We start from the raw sequence: 22,576 nt of genomic DNA on the forward strand, positions 1-22,576 counted from the left end.
AAATTAATAAAACATTAATATTATATATTAGTGTCTCAATATTAGTAAAATAACACTTGCGTGTGACTGTCAGTCTTTCTGTTGAATCCATTAAAAAGAACCAGTTCATAAGACTCATTCGTTTATGAATCAGGTTGTGTGTGTGTGTGTGTGCGTGCGTGCGTGCGTGCGTGCGTGCGTGCGTGCGTGCGTGCGTGCGTGCGTGTGTGTGTGAGAGCCACAGACATAGAGACACACAAAGTCACATGACATCTACTTCCTGTCTGTCCAATTAGCATAATCAATGAGTTATTAGAGCTATAGCAGGTAATCTATTAGGTATTATAGTGATTTACTGTAATTCATAAGCACCCCGAGACATCATTTCCTGTAAAATTGTCTGCTCGTGAAATGGATGGATTTCTAATGGGTCTGGGAAAGCGCGGTTACTACGTCTCGCGCTACATCTCGCCGGTCTCGTTTGATTTATTGGCGGATTCCAACAGGAGACCCGCTGTAGCATGAAATAAATAACCCTTCTCTGGGTGCCAAAGGTCCTCGCGTTTCACCGCGGTGGAGAAAATCAGAGACGCGTTCGCCCACGTCTCCCTCCCCCTTCGAAGACCTTTCGTTTGCTTCCTCCGAGATTTGGTGCTGTTTTGACAGAGTCGTTTATCTAGGGCAGGTTTCAGAAAGAGAACGAGCGTGGATGTGAAGGGAAAGAGACAGAAGAAAGGGAACTAGACGGGTCTGGAGAAAGACATTCCGGCCCTGAGCGTCCGATAGCGGATTTGCTCTCGGCTCCACCTGAACTGTTCTCAGAGTCATAAATCATGCACACTTTCTGTGAGCGCTTTAAACGTGTCTATATTTCACCAGCCGCTGCCTGTCGTGTTTCCTGCGCTGTGTTTGTGTTGGATGCGTCAGGGCCAGTCTTTACCACAGTCGGCTCGAAGTACGCTCTTAAACTAGCTTTGTGCTTCTTTTCCAGGCGGCAGCATTTCTTCTGGAATTTTCCAGGGTGCAAACGGCATCACCGGCTCAACGCCATTCAGTGCCACGCAGCAGGTGGGTCAACTTAGGAAAGCCTTCACTGATGGACTACAACCAGCCTTGAGATATACTGTTGTGCCCTGCGCCAGAAGAGTCACATGGCTACAATATATCATAATTATAAAATCATCTTTTTTTTTTTTTTTTTTTTTTTGTATATTACAGTTTCACTTAAGCCATCAATGCAAAAAAGTATTTTTGTCTTGTTTCCAGTACAAATTCTTAAATCAAGATACATTTACTTGAGAACCAACGTGAATTGTTTGCTTATCCAAATTAAGAGTTTCTGCTTCAAAAAAGAATTGGGCCAGAAAAAAATTATCTTGTTTTCTCTTTGAATTAAGTACATTTTTTAACTTAATTATTTATTTATTTTTGGGGAAAAAACTTTTTGAATCTTCTTTTTTTTTTTTTTTTTTTTTTGCTTCTCAAGTCAATGTATCTCATTGTTTAGATATTTGTCTTTAAAAAACATTTTTAAAACACTTTACATTACACAGTAAGGAAAAAGTAAAATGCTAAGGAATGTATTCATCTATATATATATATATATATATATATATATATATAGCTGCGTAACCTGCATTAATATATATCCAATATTTTTTACTGTATCTCTATATATGTAATTTTTAAATATATAGGGAATACTTATTAAAATACTATTAATAATATTATGAAAAAGTTGTATGAAAATTTGAAAAAATACTACCAACTTGTAAACTGTTAAAACAAAAACAATTTTTTTTTTAAGTTGCTTTAATATCTGAAATCTGCTTTAATATCCAGATTATGTTAACATGAACTAACAATGAAAAGTACTTCTGAAGAAGTTATTAATCATACTTACTGTATATTTCAACATTAGCTCATATTTATTAATAGACCTGAGCTGACATGAACTAACAATGAACAGTTGTATTTTTATCAACTAACATTAACAAAGATTAATAAATGCTGTAACAAATGTATTGCTCATTGTTAGTTAATGCATTAACTAATGTTAAGCAATGGGACTATTTTGTAAAGTATTACCAAAATGGAGTGAACCAAGTTCAACATTGAACCAAGATACTGTCACAGTAGGGTTTAGATGGACTTAAATTAAAAAATGAGACATAAAACCAATAAAAAGTAGTATATAGTTGTCTGAGATTATTCATTCATGTCATTGTCTCCATCAGGATTTCTCAACATATTCCAGCTACAGCCAAAGTCAATATTCTCCATACTACAACACGCACTACAACAGCCCGTACATCACCAGCAGCAACATCACACCCTCTGCCATCACCACGGCGATACCCTATCAGCACACAGACCATCCCGCTGTATCGACCAATCACAGCCCAGAATCCCACACAGGTGAGCTCTATGGAGAGAAACGAGGAGGCTGATTAACATACTATATTATATATTGGGGATACTTGTGAAAATACTATTAAAAACATAGTAAGGAAAAAAATATGTAATGTATATATTGCTGCGTTAATATCCAGATTTTTTATTATGTCTTTATATACATGTAATTTGAGAATAATGGTCAATATATAGGGAATACTATTACAAATATTATTAAAAAGTTACATAAAATATGTAAAAAATACTTTAAATTAAAGTTGAAGGATTTTTGACTATATGTCTCCTTATATATGTCATTTGAATATAAAGCAAAGTATGTTTCAATATGTTAAATAAATACTACAAAATATTAACATAACCAAATTATGCCGTGTCATTTTAAAAAGTTTGCATTTGACATTATTATGCGTGATGTATTTCAGTATTTAATTCAATATTGCTAATATTTGCTTTGCTATTCAGATATTTGGTTGTACAGTCAAACCAAAATGTATTCAGACTCCTTCAACATTTCTCACATGATCACAGTTTATTCGCTATAGTTTAGAAAATGGTAATGAAATATGAGCAGAACTCAGTTGATATTTGACTGGTTTTGTCCATCCTTCTGTTAGACTGTCTCACACATGAATTATGTTGAATATCTGTCAGCTGTTAAATTTAACTACACAATTAGATAATACCAGTTTAGCTCAACCAATCACCAAGCAATGCTTCATTGTGTTCAGTCTGTGTGTAAAAAGAGCATTAGCAATAATAATAATAATAATAATAAATTAGTCGCATTGATTTGACTGTATGTCCGTATTTAAACAAGTGTGTGTGTGTGTGTACGTGTGTGTGTGTGTGTGTGTGTGTGTGTGTGTGTGTGTGTGTGTGTGCACCAGCAGAGTACCACGCTCCCACGAGTCCTCCGACTCCAGGAAAGGATCAGGACGGCGCTCCGGCGAGACGCGGTTCGGATGTGAAGCTCAGGGGCCGGAAACGGGCCAGTGACCCCGGACCCCCTCTGGACTCTGACATCGAGGTACAGATGCTGGCATTCACGGTGTCCCTTACACAACGTCTTTCATTAACATTCCTGCGCTCCGCACCGCAGGGACAACTTTCACATCCAACAGTCCAGTTGTGCAATGATGTCTGGCAACATCCTCATTATAACTCAACGAGCTTAAAGGGATAGTTCACCTTAAATTAATCTTTCATCATCATTTACTCACCCTTGTGTCGGTCCAAACCTGTATGACTTTCTTCCGGATGGAGCGGATTCTCCAATCTGTGTTTTTCATACAGTGGACTGATAAAAAAACTTAAAAAGCGCAATAAAAGTTTAAAAACTCATCTCAAGTCATACATGCTTTGAACAACAGCAGACTGAAATAAATTTGTGTTTTCTTTGCTTTACAAAAAGCTCTGTTGCAAAACATTGAATATTAAAATATACAGAAGTAAGTAATAAGTATTTAATTACCAGACAAAAGAACTGGAAATATGTTTCTGCTCAACATGTTTTGTGATATGAGGAATAGAGCGTTTGCCCTTAAGCTGTGAAATGTGGATGAACTGACTATAATTATCAGATGTTTTTATAAACACAACATTGAGGTATTATGCAGTGTTTTGGAGTAAATACTTCTCTTGACTAGTAAGCAGATTATATTTGTGCTCATGCTCATTGTGTGTGTGTGTGTGTGTGTGTGTGTGTGTGTGTGTGTGTGTGTAGAGAGTGTTTATTTGGGACCTGGATGAGACCATCATCATTTTCCACTCGCTCCTCACAGGGACATTTTCCACACGCTTCGGCAAGGTACAAACCAGTTCCTCCACTCTCACCACTTCACTTCACTTTACTTTACTCTGTTTTATTGAGTTTTTTGGGCTGTAAATTCAACCATCATGTATGTATGTATGTGTATGTAGGATGTATGGATGTGTGTGTGTATATTAAAATTGCATTTATAATGCATTTATAATGCAAATAAAATAGAGCGAGATATAAAAAAATATATATATATATATATATATATATATATATATATATATAAAGATTATATTAGATCCTTATTTATTATATATAAAGATTGCATTTATTTGACAAAAAATACTTTTTTTGTCAAATAAATTTATATTCACTATATATATATATACAGTACCAGTCAAAAGTTTGGAAACATTACTATTTTTAATGTTTTTGAAAGAAGTCTCTTATGCTCATCAAGCTTGCAGTTAAAAAAAAATATTATGAAATATTATTACAATTTAAAATAATGGTTCTCTTTTTTAATATATTTTAAAATGTAATTTATTTTTGTGATGCAAAGCTGAATTTTCATCAGCAAGTACTCCAGTCTTTGGTGTCTTATGATCCTTCAGAAATCATTCTAATATGATGATTTGATACTCAGTTATTATCAATGATGGAAACAGTTGTGCTGCTTAATATATTTTTTTGGAATACTTTTTTCAGGATTCATTGATGAGTAAAACGTTAACAGCATTTATTCATAAAAACAGCATTTATTCAAAATAAAAACATTTCTAACAATATAAATCGTTACCATCACCTTTTATCAATTTAACGCATCCTTGTTGAATTAAAGTACTAATTTCTTAAAAAAAAAAAAAGTTATTGTTCCCAAACTTTTGAACGGTAGTGTATATTGTTACAAAAGATTTCTATTCTAAATAAATACAGTACTTTTTAACTGTTTATTCATCAAATGATCCTGAAAAAAGTATCTCAGGTTATAAAAATAATATTAAGCAGCACAACTGTTTCCAAAATTGATCATAAATCAGCATATTAGAATGATTTCTGAAGGATCATAAGACACCAAAGACTGGAGTACTTGCTGATGAAAATTCAGCTTTGCATCACAAAAATAAATTACTTATTATAAATTATAAATTATATTAAAAAAGAGAACCATTATTTTAAATTGTAATAATATTTCATAATATTACTGTTTTTTTGTTGTTGTTTTTTTAACTGCAGGCTTGATGAGCATAAGAGACTTCTTTCAAAAACATTAAAAATAGTAATGTTTCCAAACTTTTGACTGGTACTGTATATATATTAGGGCTGTCAAACGATTAATCGCGATTAATCGCATCCAAAATAAAAGTTTGTGTTTACATAATTTATGTCTGTGTACGGAGTATAATTATTTTCTATATATAAATACACACACATGCATATATATATTTAAGAAAATGTGTTATTTATATATAAAATATTTATATATAATATAAATTATATATAATATAAATATATATAAACAGTAAATACATGCAAATATTTCTTAAATATATACATGCATGTGTGTGTATTTATATATAGAAAATAATTATACTCCGTACACACACATGTATTATGTAAAAACAAACTTTTATTTTGGATGCGATTAATCACGATTTATCGTTTGACAGCCCTAATATATATATAAAATAAAAATGTATATATATATAAATATATTGTGAATATATGATTTAATATATATATATATATATATATATATATATATATATATATATATATATATATATATATATACCATTGTTTCCTCAAAAAAATGGTAAAAAAAAATTCTTGGAAAAAAAAAAAGTATTTTTTGTCAAATAAATGCAATCTTTATATACACACACACACACACATACACATACGTGATACAATAAGCATTGTGGGTCGGTAAGAAAGAGGCATTTATTTGATCAAAAGTACTGTAAAGAAAGACATTTTTTCAGTACTCTTTGATGAGTAAAAAGTTCAAAAGAACTGCATTTAAGCATTCAATCTATTTTCCCAGTAAATAAATATGGTTCCACAGCTGTTTTAGAGTAAGAAACTAAACGTGGAAGAATGAAATGAACAGTGAAAGATATAATGAAGCTCCAGTCAAGCGCTCTTGTTATTTGGCCGCTCTGATTTGATTGACGCCACATGAACTTCTACGCAATCTCCAGGCAGCTGATGAGGAAACAATGGTCATGTTTCTTTTTCTTGGCCCGCAATCTATTTTGAATTCCCACGATCCCTTGCGGATTTGACGTGACACATAAGAGACTCTGAGAAACGCCTGGCCGTCTCGAGAGCGCAGCTCTTTTGGAGTTTCTTTTTGAGGACTGCAGAAATGTTACCGTGACTAATGTGTCTAATTTCAGATCCAGGAAAAAGACTCCAAAATAGCGTATAACTGGAGCAGGAATCCACTGGAGATAGAAAAAAATCAAAGAAAACATCCAGTAAAATAGGAACAAGTTTGATGTGTGTCATGACAAAGCCGCTTACCGTCTGACAAAGAGCCGCGATTGCACTGGCTCAGATTTCGCATCTTTAAGTAACATGATATTTAACTGGCTTTTCTTTTTATTCATACTTTATGTCAACGCCATCAGCCCATCACTGTAAACAGCCTGTTTGAGCTGTGATTGGCCCACAGCAAGGCTCGACCTACCGAGTACAAAACCACTCTGAGTGCTGAAAGACGCCCGTCTTCTAATGTGTTTTTTTAAGCGGAGGTGAACGTCAGAGGTTACTGGAGTCTCTTTACCATTCGACATGTCATTTATCCTCGGTCAATATGTATACACACATAACTTAACATCTCAGTGTGCACCTAAAGTTAAAGTCCAAATTATCCTAATCATTTATGCCCCCCCCCCCCCAAAAAAATGATAATAATAATAATAATAAATGCAAAAAATTATATATAACTTTTATAATTTATTATATATTTTATATTTATATTTTATAATTATCTATATATCTATATCTATATATCTATATCTATATACTATGTATATATATATATATATATATATATATATATATATATATTACCTATTTATAGATAGATAGATAGATGGATGGATAGATAGATAGATAGATAGATAGATAGATAGATAGATAGATAGATAGATAGATAGATAGATAGATAGATAGATAGATAGATAGATAGATAGATAGATAGATAGATAGATAGATAGATAGATAGATAGATAGATAGATAGATAGATAGATAAAATATACATTTATATATATTGGTAAATATAAAAATAAAATGAATAATGAACCATTTCTATAATATATAATATATATATAATTTATTATATATTTTATATTTATATTTTATAATTATCTATATATCTATATCTATATACTATATTTATATATATATATATATATATATATATATATATATATATATATATTACCTATATATATATATATATATATATAAAGAATGAAGAATGAATTTTTTTTTATAATAATTTATATTATTATTCAATTATTATTAATTAGACAGACAGATAGACAGACAGATAGATAGATAGATAGATAGATAGATAGATAGATAGATAGATAGATAGATAGATAGATAGATAGATAGATAGATAGATAGATAGATAGATAGATAGATAGATAGATAGATAGATAGATAGATAGATGTATATTTTTATCTATCTATCTATCTATCTATTTATATATATTGGTAAATATAAAAATAAAATGAATAATGAATCATTTTATAATATGTAATATATAATCATTTATATTATTAATAAAATCCTACACACACACATATTACATTTCTTTTGTATTTTCCCATAGTTTTGATGGTACATTTACACATGAGCTTGCCTCTGATGTACATTTTAAAATAATTTCATTTTGAAAATTAGATTTCTTTTAACCATGTTAATTTCAATCATATATTCACAATAAGTTTTGACTGTTGAATCAAAAAGTTACAACACTTTTGCCAGAAAAAGTATGTTTTTGTTTTCCCATATGTCGTAACTTTATTACAGTCCTTCCTAAAAACCCATTCTGAAATGTTCATTGGTGGTACATCTATTATTCTGCGCTTGACTGCCTCCTGTAATAAAGTCGTCCATTCATGTCGGCAGATTATGGGTTATTATCTTAATTAAAGCAGGACAAGCTCACAGCTCCTCCTAGTCTCTCAGTTAATCTGACACTAACCTCTGGCTGACACCTGTAGCTTGATGAACTGCCAAACGCCGCCTGTTAGCTAGTGGCGCACAATGCCTTCCCTTATGTTAGCATGTGGCTACACCTACAGAACGAAGAGAAAACAAGAGAGAAAGAGAAATAGCTGTAGTTTGACATGTTTCTGATTAAAACCACAATGAGTGCACAGAGTGATCAGCATTCTTGTCAGACAAAAAACCTGTTATACCGCACGCTCCTACTCAGAGTGAGATGATATAATCATCACCTGTCACTCGTGCGCTAAGTTCAAACCAGGTATGAAAGCTAATTTGATGTCTTGTTTATGTTTTGATCCAGGACTCAGGCAAGGCTGTTTCTCTGGGTTTGTGGATGGAGGAGATGATCTTCAACTTGGCCGATTCACGTCTGTTTTTCAACGACCTGGAGGTGAGCGAAACCACTTGGGATTGTTAAAGCCAATGTGTCAGTTATAAAAATACAGGTAAACTATTTTATAATGTAAGAAGAAAGAGAGCACAGAGAGGTATGAGACATGAAACTAGCACAAAAGTTGATGGTCGGTTCATTAAAAAAAAAAATTTGCAGCAGAATGCTGTGATTGACCAATCAGAACCAAGTATTCCAGAGAGCCATGTAATAAACTTCTCTTATTGGTCTGAATCTGCACCTGTAAGAACACCTGTCAATCCAGCTGAAATCTGATTGGCCCCTGCCCTGTCAATCATCGCTGAACTACGTCAATTCAACCCACGCAAACATCATTTAAAGATGTGCGTTTATTGCATGGATGGTGCAAGATGTTCAATCGAATGATAAAGTTTGCGCTCTTTAACTAACACAGACAAAGCTCTGCTAAAACAAGAGTGTGCGGTTTATCTCCAAAACAGGTGCGAGTGGAGGATACGCTCGTGCGTTACTCTTAATGAAGAAAAAATAAAATATGGAAATATTTAAGCTGTTATTGTAGAAAATGCTTCAAAGAAACTCTATATCCAGAAAGTGCTTGAACTCAGGACTTTAAAGAACAGTTAATGAACAAAGCGCTGGAGCCAGCAGCAAAGGATAGAGATCAAATGTATGCAAAACTCATTCATTTAAGAATTGCGCATGACTTGAAAGTTAAACTTTGTCCCTCTCTGTAAACGGTGGCCCCTGCTTCTAAAAAATCCTGAATCCGCGACTGTCATTCACAAAGCTCTTCATATTCCCCGCCCCTCATGTCTTCATTTGTTCAATATTTTTGCTAATTAGATGCTGCTTTCAGCTGGCAATAAGACTGCAGTGCTCTCTGCTCATCTGGACACATTTTACAACATTTCTTCTTTTTTTTCATGTGGTGACATATTGGAATATGCCTCACATTAAGCCACCAGACAAAAATTTGAGTAACAATTTTTTTTTTGACAACTGCAAAAACAAATTGCTCTGTTTGCCTTAAATATGCAAAGACAATTTTTAGACTTTTAATGAATAGATAGATAGACAGATAGATAGATAGATAGATAGATAGATAGATAGATAGATAGATAGATAGATAGATAGATAGATAGATAGATAGATAGATAGATAGATAGATAGATAGATAGATAGATAGATAGATAGATAATGTTCACTACTGTTAAAAATAACAGTAGTGAACATTATCTATCTATCTATCTATCTAACCCTCCCAAATCAAAAATTTCAAGTGACCGATAACATCTAAATTTTTCAATTGGCCCAAGTGAAATTCTGTAAATTTCAATTGGCCCAAGTGAAAATCTGTAAATTTAATTTTATAATTTACAGAAGTTCACTTGGGCCAATTGAAAAATTTAGATGTTATCGGTCACTTGAAATTTTTGATTTGGGAGGGTTAGAAATTTTTTACAGTGTAAGATCTTTTAATGTTTTAAATAAAAACTGCTCACCAAGGCTGCATTTATTTGAATCAAAAATACATTAAAACTGTAATATTGTGAAATATTATTGCAATCTAAAACAGCTGTTTTCTATGTGATAAAATTTTCAAAATGTAATTTATATCCTGTGATCAGTCTTCAGTGTCACATGATCCTTCAGAAATCATTCTGATATGATGATTTGCTGCTCAAGAAACATTTCTGATCATTATCAGTGTTGAAATACTTTTTACAATATTTCTGTGGAAACCGAGATATATTTTCGGTTAGAGAGTTCGAAAGAACAGCATTAATGTGAAATCAAAGCTTTTGTAACATTATAAGCATCAGTTGCTGAATAAAAGTAATAATTTCTTTAAAAAATCTTACTGACCCCAAACTTTTAGTGCTAGTGTTTATGATGCAAAATACAGATTCATGGGGGGTAAGAATTATTTATGACTGGTAAACTTTCACTCACGCACAAAAAAAGTTAATTTAGGACATTAAAGAGTTTGTTCAAGAGTTTGTTGAGTCAGTGTGAGAGAAAGACCTCAGTTTGCCCTCTGCATGAAGAAAGGAGGGATTAGATTCTTTCAAAGCTTTCGAGGAGGCGGTGCAAAAAAATGACAACATTTGAGTGTTTAAGTAGGGGTGTGTGGCCAACACTGAAAAGAAGATTTGTCCCGGGGTGGAACAACAGCTCAGGGGTGGAGGGCACAGGTTTTAATCACAGCCCCTTCCCTCTTCTTCTGTTTTCCCTGGACTCGCCCTCAAATAGTCCAAGGAATCTTTCGGCATTCAAATCTGTTTGTCAGCTGGGGAACAGAGAGATGCCGCGGGCGCTTAGAAACACAGGCGGGATTGATGGCCTAACTTGCTCATTTAAAGCTTTAATTAATCAGAAAAATCTAATTAATGTCTGGTAAGGAAGCAGAATAGTTCAATGGTGAAAAGCTAAGTATTTAGGATGGGTGATTAATATCAGAGATGGGTGGTTGGAAAACAAATTTCATGCATGACCATGAATAATAAAATAGAAGAACATCGAATAAGAAGGAATCCACCCGAACAACCAAGTAACAATTGACTAAAAACAATCAAACAAGTATCATTCGGCTTATATTTCCAACAGAAAGTGTAGTAGATGTGCTTAAAGTGAAAAAATCTAGTTATAATTATTAATTTAAGAAAAGCTGAAGTCAGTGGGAGGTCCGCATTATGATATTAAACATGAGGCATATCTGTGAAAATATGAAAAACAATAGGAGAGCAGTGCTAAAGGCTTAGTAATTGTTTTGCATTGATTAGCGTAATTCAGTTTGTAAGACTAAGCGAATCCAAATCTTTATCAAATTTACACGTGTTATGTATCGCTAAATCAACACGGAGAAGCACACTAATGATCTCAAGTGAAGAGCAGATGTTCATCGACCAGCGTAATCCGTGTGTACTGGCAGTCGTCCGCGTGAACCCGGCCAAGACGACGGCTAATGCGCAGCGTTAATGAACGTACAATATCGGGTTTAGATGGCGAGGTTCTGTCTGCCATCTTTCTGATATTTTACCCTCCGGTGTTAAAGGCGCCTGGATGGCAGTGGCCTGTTCCTGCTTTTCTGTTGTTCGCCTTTTTTAATATTTCAGTCTCGCTCAGCGTCGTTCCCCGAGGCTCTGCGGCGGGTGAACCTGTCTGTACACAGTACATCACTCCACTGAAACATATACACCTCATGCATATCTGCTTTCCCTTCATTTCCCAGGAATGTGACCAAGTTCACATCGATGATGTGGCCTCGGATGACAATGGGCAGGACTTGAGGTAGAGTATGACTTTCCTTCATCTAGCCAAGTGAGCATTTCTAATAAAATCCTTATTATGTGCCATAAAGGGATCCTTTTCTTCACATAATGCATGCTACTGACATGTTGAGTATTAAAGGCTGTTGGTTTTTATCATGGTTTCTCAATTTCTGCTTCCAGACTCTTTATGATGGACATTAATCACACGTTTAACAGCATGTCCTCAGAATTATTAAAGCACAGTCCTCTAGAAAATGAAATTTCTGTCATTATTTACTAACCCTCTTGTCCAAAACTATCTTTTTTCAGTCTAATCATTTATTTACTATGAACTGATGCTATCTAAATATTCCGTAAAGCTTCAAAAGTTCAAAAGTTCAATAAAAGCAGTCTAAATTATTTAGTAAATAGTTTTTATTTATTTATTTATTTATTTATTTATGATTATTACTGAAAATATCTAATATTTTTCTTTTAATTTATTATGCACTGATGCTCTATGAAAAAGCAGAAGGAATATTTAATAAAATATAAAAATAAATAAAAGTACAAAAATACTCAAAAAAACAATAAAAGCAGTCTATATGATTTAGTAAACATCTTTTATTTTATTTTATTTTATAATCTTGTATAGATTTTTACTCAAAATATCGTATTTCAATTTACTGATTTTTTTAAATCTATTTATTTATGTGCTGTGAACTGATATAATATGAAAAAGCAGCAGGAATATAAAAAAAAATGTAAATAAAAAAGTACAAAATTACTCAATACAACAATAAAAGCAGTCTATATTTAGTAAACATCTTTGTTTATTTCATAATCTTATATATAATCTTGAAATAATTGTATAATTTTTTACTCAAAATATCGTATTTCAATTTACTGATTTTTAAAAAATATATATATTTATTTATGTACTGTGAACCGATAGAGTATGAAAAAGCAGCAGGAATATTTTTTTCAAAAAGCTGCTAAGTACAAAAACACTCCCCAAAAAAATACTATGAAAGCAGTCTATATGATTTAGTGATTTTACCTCAAAATATCCCATCCCTATATCCCTAAATATTCAATTTACTGTTTTTTCCAATGCATTTTTTATTTATTTACTAAGAAATGATGCTATATGAAAAAGCATCAGGAATATTTCTTTCATTTCCTTTTGTGAAATGACATGGTGAGTAAATAATGACAGAATTCTCATAATGCTGTGCTTACATTCTGGTTATAAAACATTATAGTCTCTAATCCCAGTTTGGAGGCAGACCCTCGCCCTGGTTCCAGACAATTTACGATGGATATTAATCTCACTTTTAGGAGCATGTTAGGAGATATCATAACGTTTTGGTGTGTGTATAGCGGATGTAAGCTGAGCGTGTGTGTGTCTGGACTTGCAGCACGTATAACTTCGGCACAGACGGCTTCCAGAGTCCCGCAGGTGGAGGCACGCTCTGCTTGGGCTCAGGTGTTCACGGCGGCGTCGACTGGATGAGGAAGCTCGCCTTCCGCTACCGGCGGGTCAAAGAGATCTACAACACATACAAGAACAACGTAGGAGGTGAGAACAGCTCGGACTACGAGGGTATAATCAGGGCCTGAAATGTCTATTCTAAAACAGATAGTTCCTCTTCTGAAACCTGATTGGCTGAAACACGTTGGAAGCCGTTGTAAAATAGCTGAAGTAGGACAAACACCTGTAACCGCACGTCAGCTGGTGTCTATGATAATGCATCAACTGCAAACATTGGACAGTCAGGCTAAAGGACTATTACTAGGTGGAAAATTATTATAAAAAATAGTAAAAGTAGCAGTAGTAACAATAATAATTTCTATTATTCATTTTATTATTATGATATAATAAAAATATAGTATATTGACAACATTAATAATATCAAGAAATAATAACAATATTATTGTTAATAATTCTTGCAGAAATTAATATAGTTCAATAGCCTTTTATTCTTAATGAGAGCAAAATTTTTAATATTTAGTTCAATATTTATTCATTTAAAGATGAATATTCAAATGGTTTATCATTAAGGTAAAAATTTTAAAAATATTATTTTTATTATGGATTTTCAGTTCTTTGAAATAACGGGAAAAAAATAACTGATGAAAGCATGGTAAAAAGTTTTCAGTGCACTTTTAATGTGACCTTCATAAAAAATGAAAAGGTATGAAATTTCTCATTTTAATAAAAAATAAATCAATCAGTCAACCCCAGAACATAAAAGTGCCTGTAGTTTTATTGTACATGATTTATTGTACATTGGTGTTTTTCCTCATATTAAGGCCCTTTCACACCGGATGCGTAACGGAAAAGCGAAACGGAAAAGCGAATAGTTCGCGTCAAAACCATTCACATCAGCCGCGACGCGAATTTGCAACGTCTTTGACGTTCACAGAGCTTCAACATTCCAAAACTTTCGCGCCGACAGCTGAGAAAACATGGACACTTCATCATCATCATCATCATCATCCAGTGAAGACGAGCTTTTCATTTTCTTTAAAAGACAGAAAAGAAGGTTTTGGGTGCAGCCAATCTTACAGAACAGAGAGTCTGAAGGGGAGTATGCTAATGTCCACTTTTAGTTTCCTTTTCCTCTCTCCTTTTTCTCACATAGGTGTCCCTGAGGTTTTTCCACAGTTTTTTGCGTCTTCAACTAAACACAGTGCGTTTTGTAATGTCAACACACATTACATGTAACACACGAAGAAACAAGTTACAACCATTCGACTAGAAACTGTAGATATCACACAAAGAATGTATAGTATACTAAAAGCAGCCCTAAATAGTCTCACTACATTTTTGTTACATGTTCAAAGTAAACACGATCTCTGTCTCTATCTTTGATGATAATAGTGTTATTAATAATGTTACTTCAACATATTGTTGTTTCAACATAATATGTGTGTGAGCAACAAGCAAGATGTGCATTTGTAAATTCGGTGACAGCGCGAGTTTCAAATGGTGTGACCGCGGCGCGTCGGCGACTCCGTGTCATGATTATTTGTCATGAAAATTAAAATACAATTTATACTAAACGAAATTCACTTTAAAGAAAAGCTTTCTTCAAAACAAAACTTAACAAACTTGAAACTAAATGTGCTTATTCAATGGCTAAAACACGTAGGCTAGACTCTCTTTTTGAACAAATTGCAGCACATTCATTTAATTCTGAATTTTGCACATGTAAGTTGAAAGGCATTTGTTTGTGCATAGTAAAACATATCTGTAACATTTATCACGTTCATAATTGTGCGTGCATTTATTAATTATTATCTCAATGAATAATGCGAGGGCTGAGGCTGACTACTATCATAATTTCTGTCATGGCAAGACTGCTTCATGTGTCTGTTCGTCGTCGAAGTCCCCGTTTTTTTGCTGTCATAGGCGAGCAGCGTGCCTCATTTAATGCACGAAACAAAGCCAACACATATGTTGTCACTCCCCACGACTATAGTTTAAAATGTTTCCATACCTCCGATTTTCCTCCAAACTTGCTCAAAGTTAATTCTCCTGTTTTTTCTTTGCTTCTTCAAGCACTTAAGCTACAGAATAGTAGCCTACAGCACGCACAGCAGGAGTGATAGGTCACGCGTGCGCGAGTGGACGAGATGCTGCGCATGACACGTGACGTGCTTTATCAAGGGCCCGACCCGACCCGGCCCGAGAACAGTGGCGGGAAATATCGGCCCGGCCCGGCCCGCGGGTCGGGTCGGGTCGAGTCCGGGCTCGGGCAGAGAATCTAAGCTCTAGCGATGCTACGCCACACATTGTCTTTCAAATCGTTGTCCTTGTAGTATGTGATTGGCTGAAGCCTTTTCTGTCGCCGCAAAAGAAAAAAAAAAATCGGCATCGCCGCAGCACATTCACGTTCAGTGTGGAAGCACTCATTACACAAACAGCTGATCAAAAAATAAAACCATCGCGCGAATTATTCATGCGTCAAAATCGCGTCCTGTGTGAAAGGACCTTTACTGTTGTTGTTTTATAAAAGTCACTCAAGGAGTGCAATACACTGATTTTATGTTTGACTTTGCTTTGTGCCAGACAACCCTGTAAAATCACTGCAATTCATTGGTGATGAGGCTTACAAAATTAGTATTAAAACTTCTGTTTGATGTTCCGTTGGATCTTAAATTGCTTTTGTAAATGTTAGGTTTGCTGGGCAGTCCGAAGCGGGAAGAGTGGCTTCAGCTGAGGCGGGAGATGGAGGTTTTGACGGATCTGTGGCTGACTCAAGCACTGAAGGCCCTCGCTCTCATCAACTCCAGGTATAAACACGGCAGTTTGAGGAAGGAATAATCCGGGTGAAATAAACACGACATGTGCGTGCCGTAGAGTCTAAGAGCGGAAGCTTTAAGAACTGTTTTTCACAGCATTCCTCTGATACTGGATCTGGAATATTCTTTTAACAATAGACTTATTTTACAGCAACTTACAGCAGTTTTGTGTCACTCAAACATAACAGGCTTGGCAAGCGTAGCACCTTGACTCAATTTGGAAGAAAGGTTAAGCTTTCCTTCATACAATGTAGTGACCAGAACCTGTCAAGCTTCAAAAAAGAACCAAAAATCATCATAAAAGTAGTCGATATTAGGGATGTGCCCGAAGCCATTCTATGGTGATGGAAGAAAAAATATGAGATAGGACAAAAAAATATATTTCAATGTTTTTGCATTCTCTCGCAATTGTATAGTTGGGTAGTTATATTCGGTTCAGCTTGATTATCCATACATCGTTTTTTTTTTTTTTTTAAAACAAATGTGAGTATCAAATATAATCATCAGGCTTCTGAGGACGTTTTATTGTTCATCTCTCAATCATCATTGTGCATTGCATTATACGTTTTAAAATACAGAGCTTTGATCATAAAACTAAGCATTTAAATTTCAAATACTAAGACATATTATTGGCAGATAGAGAGTGACGACTGATATTATTATTATATTATGTAAGCATCAGGGAGCCTCTATCAATATGTGGGGTATTGAATTTGTTTTCGAATGCATTCTCGCTTTTTACTTTCAGTTTTGAATTTGCGATCACACGTACTCTGTGTTTAGGGAGCGGCGGTTCTGACCACACACGTTACAAGATAAGATGTTTGTCAGTGACGCTCAGGATCTGTTGCTCACCAAATCCTCCGCCATCGTTCTGTCAGTCATCTCTCCTTAAGCCTTGTTTATACTTTCACCAAGTCTCCGCTTTACTGCGCTCTCCTCCCCAAACAACACTCGTGACAGTGGCTGCGTCCGAAATCGCCTACTCTCGAGTAAGTACTTATTTTGAATAAGTAATTACTTCACGACCACTAAAAAGTATGTTCTATATAGTAAGTGTAATCTAGACGTACTACATTCACCATGCTGTCATTATCATGTGACCGTCCAGCATCATTCCTCCATCATCTCACAATACAAATCCTCTCCTGAGGCCTCATGGGATAGTAAAGTGTCCATCATATGTACACCTCAGAATCTCACCAGTACTAGTAGGTCATCCGGGTACTTTTTTCCTCCTCTTTTATGAGTACTGTGAATTAAGACATTTTTTTATAGCCTATTATATAGAAGTATATAGAAGGGAAGTTTGTGATTTCGGATGCAGCCATTGTTTGTTTTTATTACACTACCAAAGAATCGTGCAAAACAGTAAACCTGGCATTAGAACAAAATATATAGAAATGAGAACATATAAAACTTAATTAGACAACAATTTTCTAATTTAATTAAACATTTTTCATTCAATTTCATGAAAATGTTTATTAAACATGGACCTTTATTTTCCATAAAAAGGCGTATTTCTGCTAGTGTAAGCTCATTTTGTAAATGTAATCAATTAATTGATTACATTTACGATACAGACGGACCTGCTCGGCCAGAATCGCCTCGAAGTCGAGCATCTTTGGAAGCGGAGCCCCGCGCAAAGTTACAAAAAATTGCCATACATACACACCACCACACAAAATGGCGTCTCAACACACACATCCGCCCGCACCGTGATGATGCCATTTTTGTGGGGAGGCGGCGAGTATAAACCAAGCTTTACTCTCGTCACGTGACATGTGAAATCTGATGTATTGTAATGTAACCAAATACCACAGCAAGCCTAACCATGTCCCTTCAGGGGCTCCGTAGAATGCGTTATTAATTTTCCGTGCCTGTCCAAATTCGTATTTGGGTTTCGGCCGCATCCCTAGAAATCTTCCCCTTCATCAAAGCTCTGAATGTGTATATTTTTACAGTGAAATTCTGCTAAACTTCTCCTTTTGTAGAATTCCAGATCAACGTTTTGATTTGTGGTTGCACCAGTGCTCCTTTAAGGGTGTATTCACACCAGGAAAGTCCGCTAGTTCACTTTGCCGGGACCAAATACAATGTAGATTTTTTTAGTTTGGTGCGGTTCGCTTTCACACTGCCCTTTTTGCAAGTGAACCAAAATTTGTAAACAAAACCACACGTGTGCTAAGGTCATCCATGCATTGGACAGGAATTGGATCCGGACCGAGAGCACATGTTCAGCTGGGTCTCGGTACGGTTGTTCGGTCCACACCCGAGTGCGATCGCTGGATTCACACCTGCCCAAAAGATCCGCGCCAAGGGGGGAAACGAACTTGAGTTCGATACAATCGAACCAAACAAGACAGGTGTGAATACACACAAGGGCGTTTTCACACCTGAAAGTCCGCACCAAGTTCCAATCCAAAGTTCATGTTTTGATCCATTTGATCCATTCGGTAAGTTTTGGTTCGGTTTCACATTGCAATTATGCGAGCGCACTAAAGAACTTTATGGGCGTCATCATCTATATGGGCTGCATCTTGACATTGATTGGTTTGTGTCTGACGTCAGCGTGTTGTCAGTGCGCCGGGTAACTTTGACAAGAATGAATGAACAGACGCATATCATTCCCACTATACTGTTATTATTACGGCATTACTCCCTGCAGCACCGACTATACTCAAGGCTAGTTCAAATTCACCAAATGAACGTCCTCGTTGTGCGAACATTTTACCGTCGCCGGCAGGAAAGGAGGAGAAGACTCAAGCAATCCTGCAGGCCGAGACTATCTCTTTTCGTCTGACCAAATTTGGTCTGTTTGGTCCGGACCGTGGTCCGAGGGAGGTTTCACACCTGTAATTTTGATTCGGATCAAACTGAAAAGTCCGAAAAACCGGACCAAACAAGACAGGTGTGAATACACCCTAAGGCCGTGTGTCCACCAAAGCGTTTTAAGCCAGCTGAAAACAGTTGAGACGCTTTGCTTGTTATGATACAGAATATCCGCGAAAGTGTTACTAGTATCTCATTTCACACATATTTTGTTTCTGTGTTCATTCTATATTAAAATGTCAATACAATGTAATGTATTTTCTCTGGCTCTTGTTTTAAATGATTTTGTTCGTTATTATGCTTGTTGTTGTCGTCTGTTGACGTTGTACAAGCAGAATGTGGCGGTTGGTCGGGTGGGGTATTAGTCCCGCCCCTCCTCCACTGTGATTGGACGGTTGGGTAAAAAGTGACACTGATGAGTGCTGCGTTTTACCCAAAGTTGAACATTCTTCAACTCTCGGCGACCTGTAAAAAAACGCTTTGGTGGACACACAGCCTAAGACTCATTTTTCAAACATCTGTTTCCTTTCTCAGACCAAACTGTGTGAACGTGATGGTCACCACCACACAGCTGATTCCAGCTCTCTCTAAAGTGCTTCTCTACGGCCTGGGAGGAGCGTTCCCCATCGAGAACATCTACAGCGCCACCAAAACAGGTACGCTGCCTCTTTCACACAGCTTTCCTGATCCAGGAACAGAATTGTTGACGTGTTGCGCCTGTTCCAGGTAAAGAAAGCTGCTTCGAGCGCGTGACTCAGAGGTTCGGCCGGCGAGCCGTGTACGTGGTCGTAGGAGACGGTGTCGAGGAGGAGACGGTCGCCAAGAAGGTATGAAGGAATTATGCTGTTTTTCATGCAATTATTTTTATTATGGTTCTAGTAAAAGGCCTTTTAGTTCATGTGGTGAAATCTTTACTGATTTTTACAATGTGAACATAAGAATAACTTTCATATTGTTAGTAATATTTCAAGATGAACACTTACTGGACTGAAGCAACTTCGGTTTACTTGATTATTTGTACATCATTTTTTAGAAAAAACATATCAAATATGATCATCAGGCTTGTGAGGAAGGTTTAGTTGTTCATCTCTCAATCATTGTATTGCATTGCATTATGTTTTTACAACTATAGAGCTTTGATCATAAAACTAAGCATTTAAATGTCATCTTACTAAGGCATATTATTGGCACATATAGTGATGACTGATATTTATATCATGTTATGTTCGTAAGGAGTTTGTTATAGTGTTTTAAAGATCTCACTGATTTACATTACAGAATTCCATACTTTTTGGTCTTATAAACATCAACATCTGCACCAAATTGCATGTTTTTGCTCAGCTTGGACCTCAAGTTTGAGCTCCATATTTTCACTATATGTAACCCTGGATCACAAAACCAGTCACATGTCGCACGGGTAGATTTGTGGCAATAGCCAACATGATAGATGTCAATATGATAGATTTTACTTTTATGCCGAAAATCATTAGGATATTAAGTAAAGATCATGTTCCATGAAGATATTTTGTACATTTCCTACCATAAATATATAAAAAACATATATTTTCACTGGAGATTTGAACATTGCCCTATCCTAACAAACTATACGTCAATGGAAAGCTTATTTATTCAGCTTACAGATGATGTATACGCAATATCTCAATGTCCAAAAATGTACCTTTGTGACTGGTTTTGTGGTCCAGGGTCACATATGAGCCTGATGCATTAAATATGATACTCAACAAAAACATTTTAAATAAATGTAATTAATAAGGTCCAATAAATCTAATAATTTCACAAAATAAGATATTTCTGACAAATATTTCAACTACCATTATATGTTTTAAAATAAAGTAATTGGTATTTCACCATACACACACACACATATATATATATATATATATATATATATATATATATATATATATATATATATATATATATATATATATATATATATATATATATATATATATTAAATGAATGAATTCAAATGAATTTGAACTTGGTTACTCTGTGTTGTCCTGCAGAAGAACATGCCGTTCTGGCGAGTGACGTGCCGGGCGGACCTGGAGGCGTTGAGTCATGCACTTGAGCTGGATTACCTCTAGAGGACAGCATCTGCTCCTCAGCCTCACACATGTGCGTCCACAGGAGTCACATGACCCAGACAAGAACTGCAGGACCAATCAGCAGGGAGCAGCAATCTTACTGGAAATATTTGCTTCAAATCAATCCAAGAAAAACACTTTTGTCTCTTTCTTGCTCTCCATCCAAGAGGCTCAGTTCTTTCATTCACTTTCTTTTTCTTTACAACAGCACTGCACTGAAAACCAAGCCCCATTTATAAAGATTTATGTCTGTGTTCGGAATAATAACATTAGTATCATACCACTCATACTACTTCTGCAGTTTGCAGAATTAAGCAAAACTAAGATACATGCTATTGTACTAAAATTGCAGAAAAACTAACCCTCACTTTTTTATATGACTGAACTCAAGTACTTCATATCCACTTATTTGAATTGAAAAACCTCTGAAACGATTTAAAAGTGAACTAATCATCAAATCAGCGAAAATATTGTGGCACAGTATAATGCTAAACTGGTACTAAAAGAAATGACATTATTAACTTATGAATTTCAGTTTCTGTCTTCTTTTCTTCCTGTGTCTGTGGAACATCATGTGGTTTGTTACTGGATGTATATTTGTTTCATGTTTCTTGTTCTTCGCTGACGTTGATATATGACTGTATGTGCCGCTGATCCTCTGACCTGCATGTGCTCTTCACAACACCTGTTCTGTTCGCTATGATTTGTATATAAGGTTTTATTGTTGATTATTTCTGGGCTTATTATAATAGAATAAAGGTAAATTAATTCATTCTTAAGTCTCCTTTTTAAAGCTGCTTTTGCCTTGTCTGGAAAATTGTTACTTCATTTTTTAAGGACATCATTTTAATATGCTGATTTGCTGCTCAAGAAATATTTGTTCTTCTTATTAATTTATACACACACACACATACACAACTGTTGTCAACATTGATATTAATAAGAAATGTTTCTTGAGCATCAAATCATATTAGAATGATTTATGAAGGATCATGTGACACTGAAGACGTGAGTAATGATGCTGAAAATTCAGCTTTGATCCAGGAATAAATTACATTTTACAATAAATTCACATAGAAAACATAGTTATTTTAAATTGTAAAAATATTTCACAATATTACTGTGTTTGCTGTATTTTGGATCAAATAGAAGCAGCCTTGATGAGCAGAAAATACTTCTTTTAAAAATCTTACCAATTTAAACATTTATATACACACTGTATATATATATATATATATATATACACATACATATGCACTAGTATGAGTAGTATGTATATATATGTATGTATA

At 34.9% G+C, this 22,576-nt stretch overlaps 1 protein-coding gene across 8 annotated transcripts in view; it reads left to right on the forward strand.

Annotated features, from left to right (window-relative positions):
- eya2 (EYA transcriptional coactivator and phosphatase 2) overlaps positions 1-22,346 on the forward strand; it is a 43,483-nt gene extending 21,137 nt beyond the window's left edge. For 2 of the 8 annotated variants that reach the window (XM_079884195.1, XM_079884196.1), the window contains exons 6-16: positions 971-1,047; positions 2,217-2,397; positions 3,285-3,421; positions 4,118-4,201; positions 8,708-8,797; positions 12,012-12,070; positions 13,452-13,612; positions 16,218-16,332; positions 19,708-19,829; positions 19,900-20,000; positions 21,204-22,058. In XM_079884195.1, the coding sequence (XP_079740321.1) occupies positions 971-1,047; positions 2,217-2,397; positions 3,285-3,421; positions 4,118-4,201; positions 8,708-8,797; positions 12,012-12,070; positions 13,452-13,612; positions 16,218-16,332; positions 19,708-19,829; positions 19,900-20,000; positions 21,204-21,284 (1,208 nt within the window). In that variant the 3' untranslated portion in view covers positions 21,285-22,058. Of the gene's footprint in view, positions 1-397; positions 826-970; positions 1,048-2,216; positions 2,398-3,281; positions 3,422-4,117; positions 4,202-8,707; positions 8,798-12,011; positions 12,071-13,451; positions 13,613-16,217; positions 16,333-19,707; positions 19,830-19,899; positions 20,001-21,203 lie in introns of those variants that run through there. The other 6 variants (XM_079884194.1, XM_079884193.1, XM_079884197.1 and 3 more) reach the window with 4 other exon arrangements.
- Positions 22,347-22,576: the final 230 nt, after the last annotated feature.

The sequence above is a fragment of the Squalius cephalus genome (genome assembly GCF_949319135.1).
Source record: "Squalius cephalus genome assembly, chromosome: 10".
NCBI classification, from domain to species: Eukaryota; Metazoa; Chordata; class Actinopteri; order Cypriniformes; family Leuciscidae; genus Squalius; species Squalius cephalus.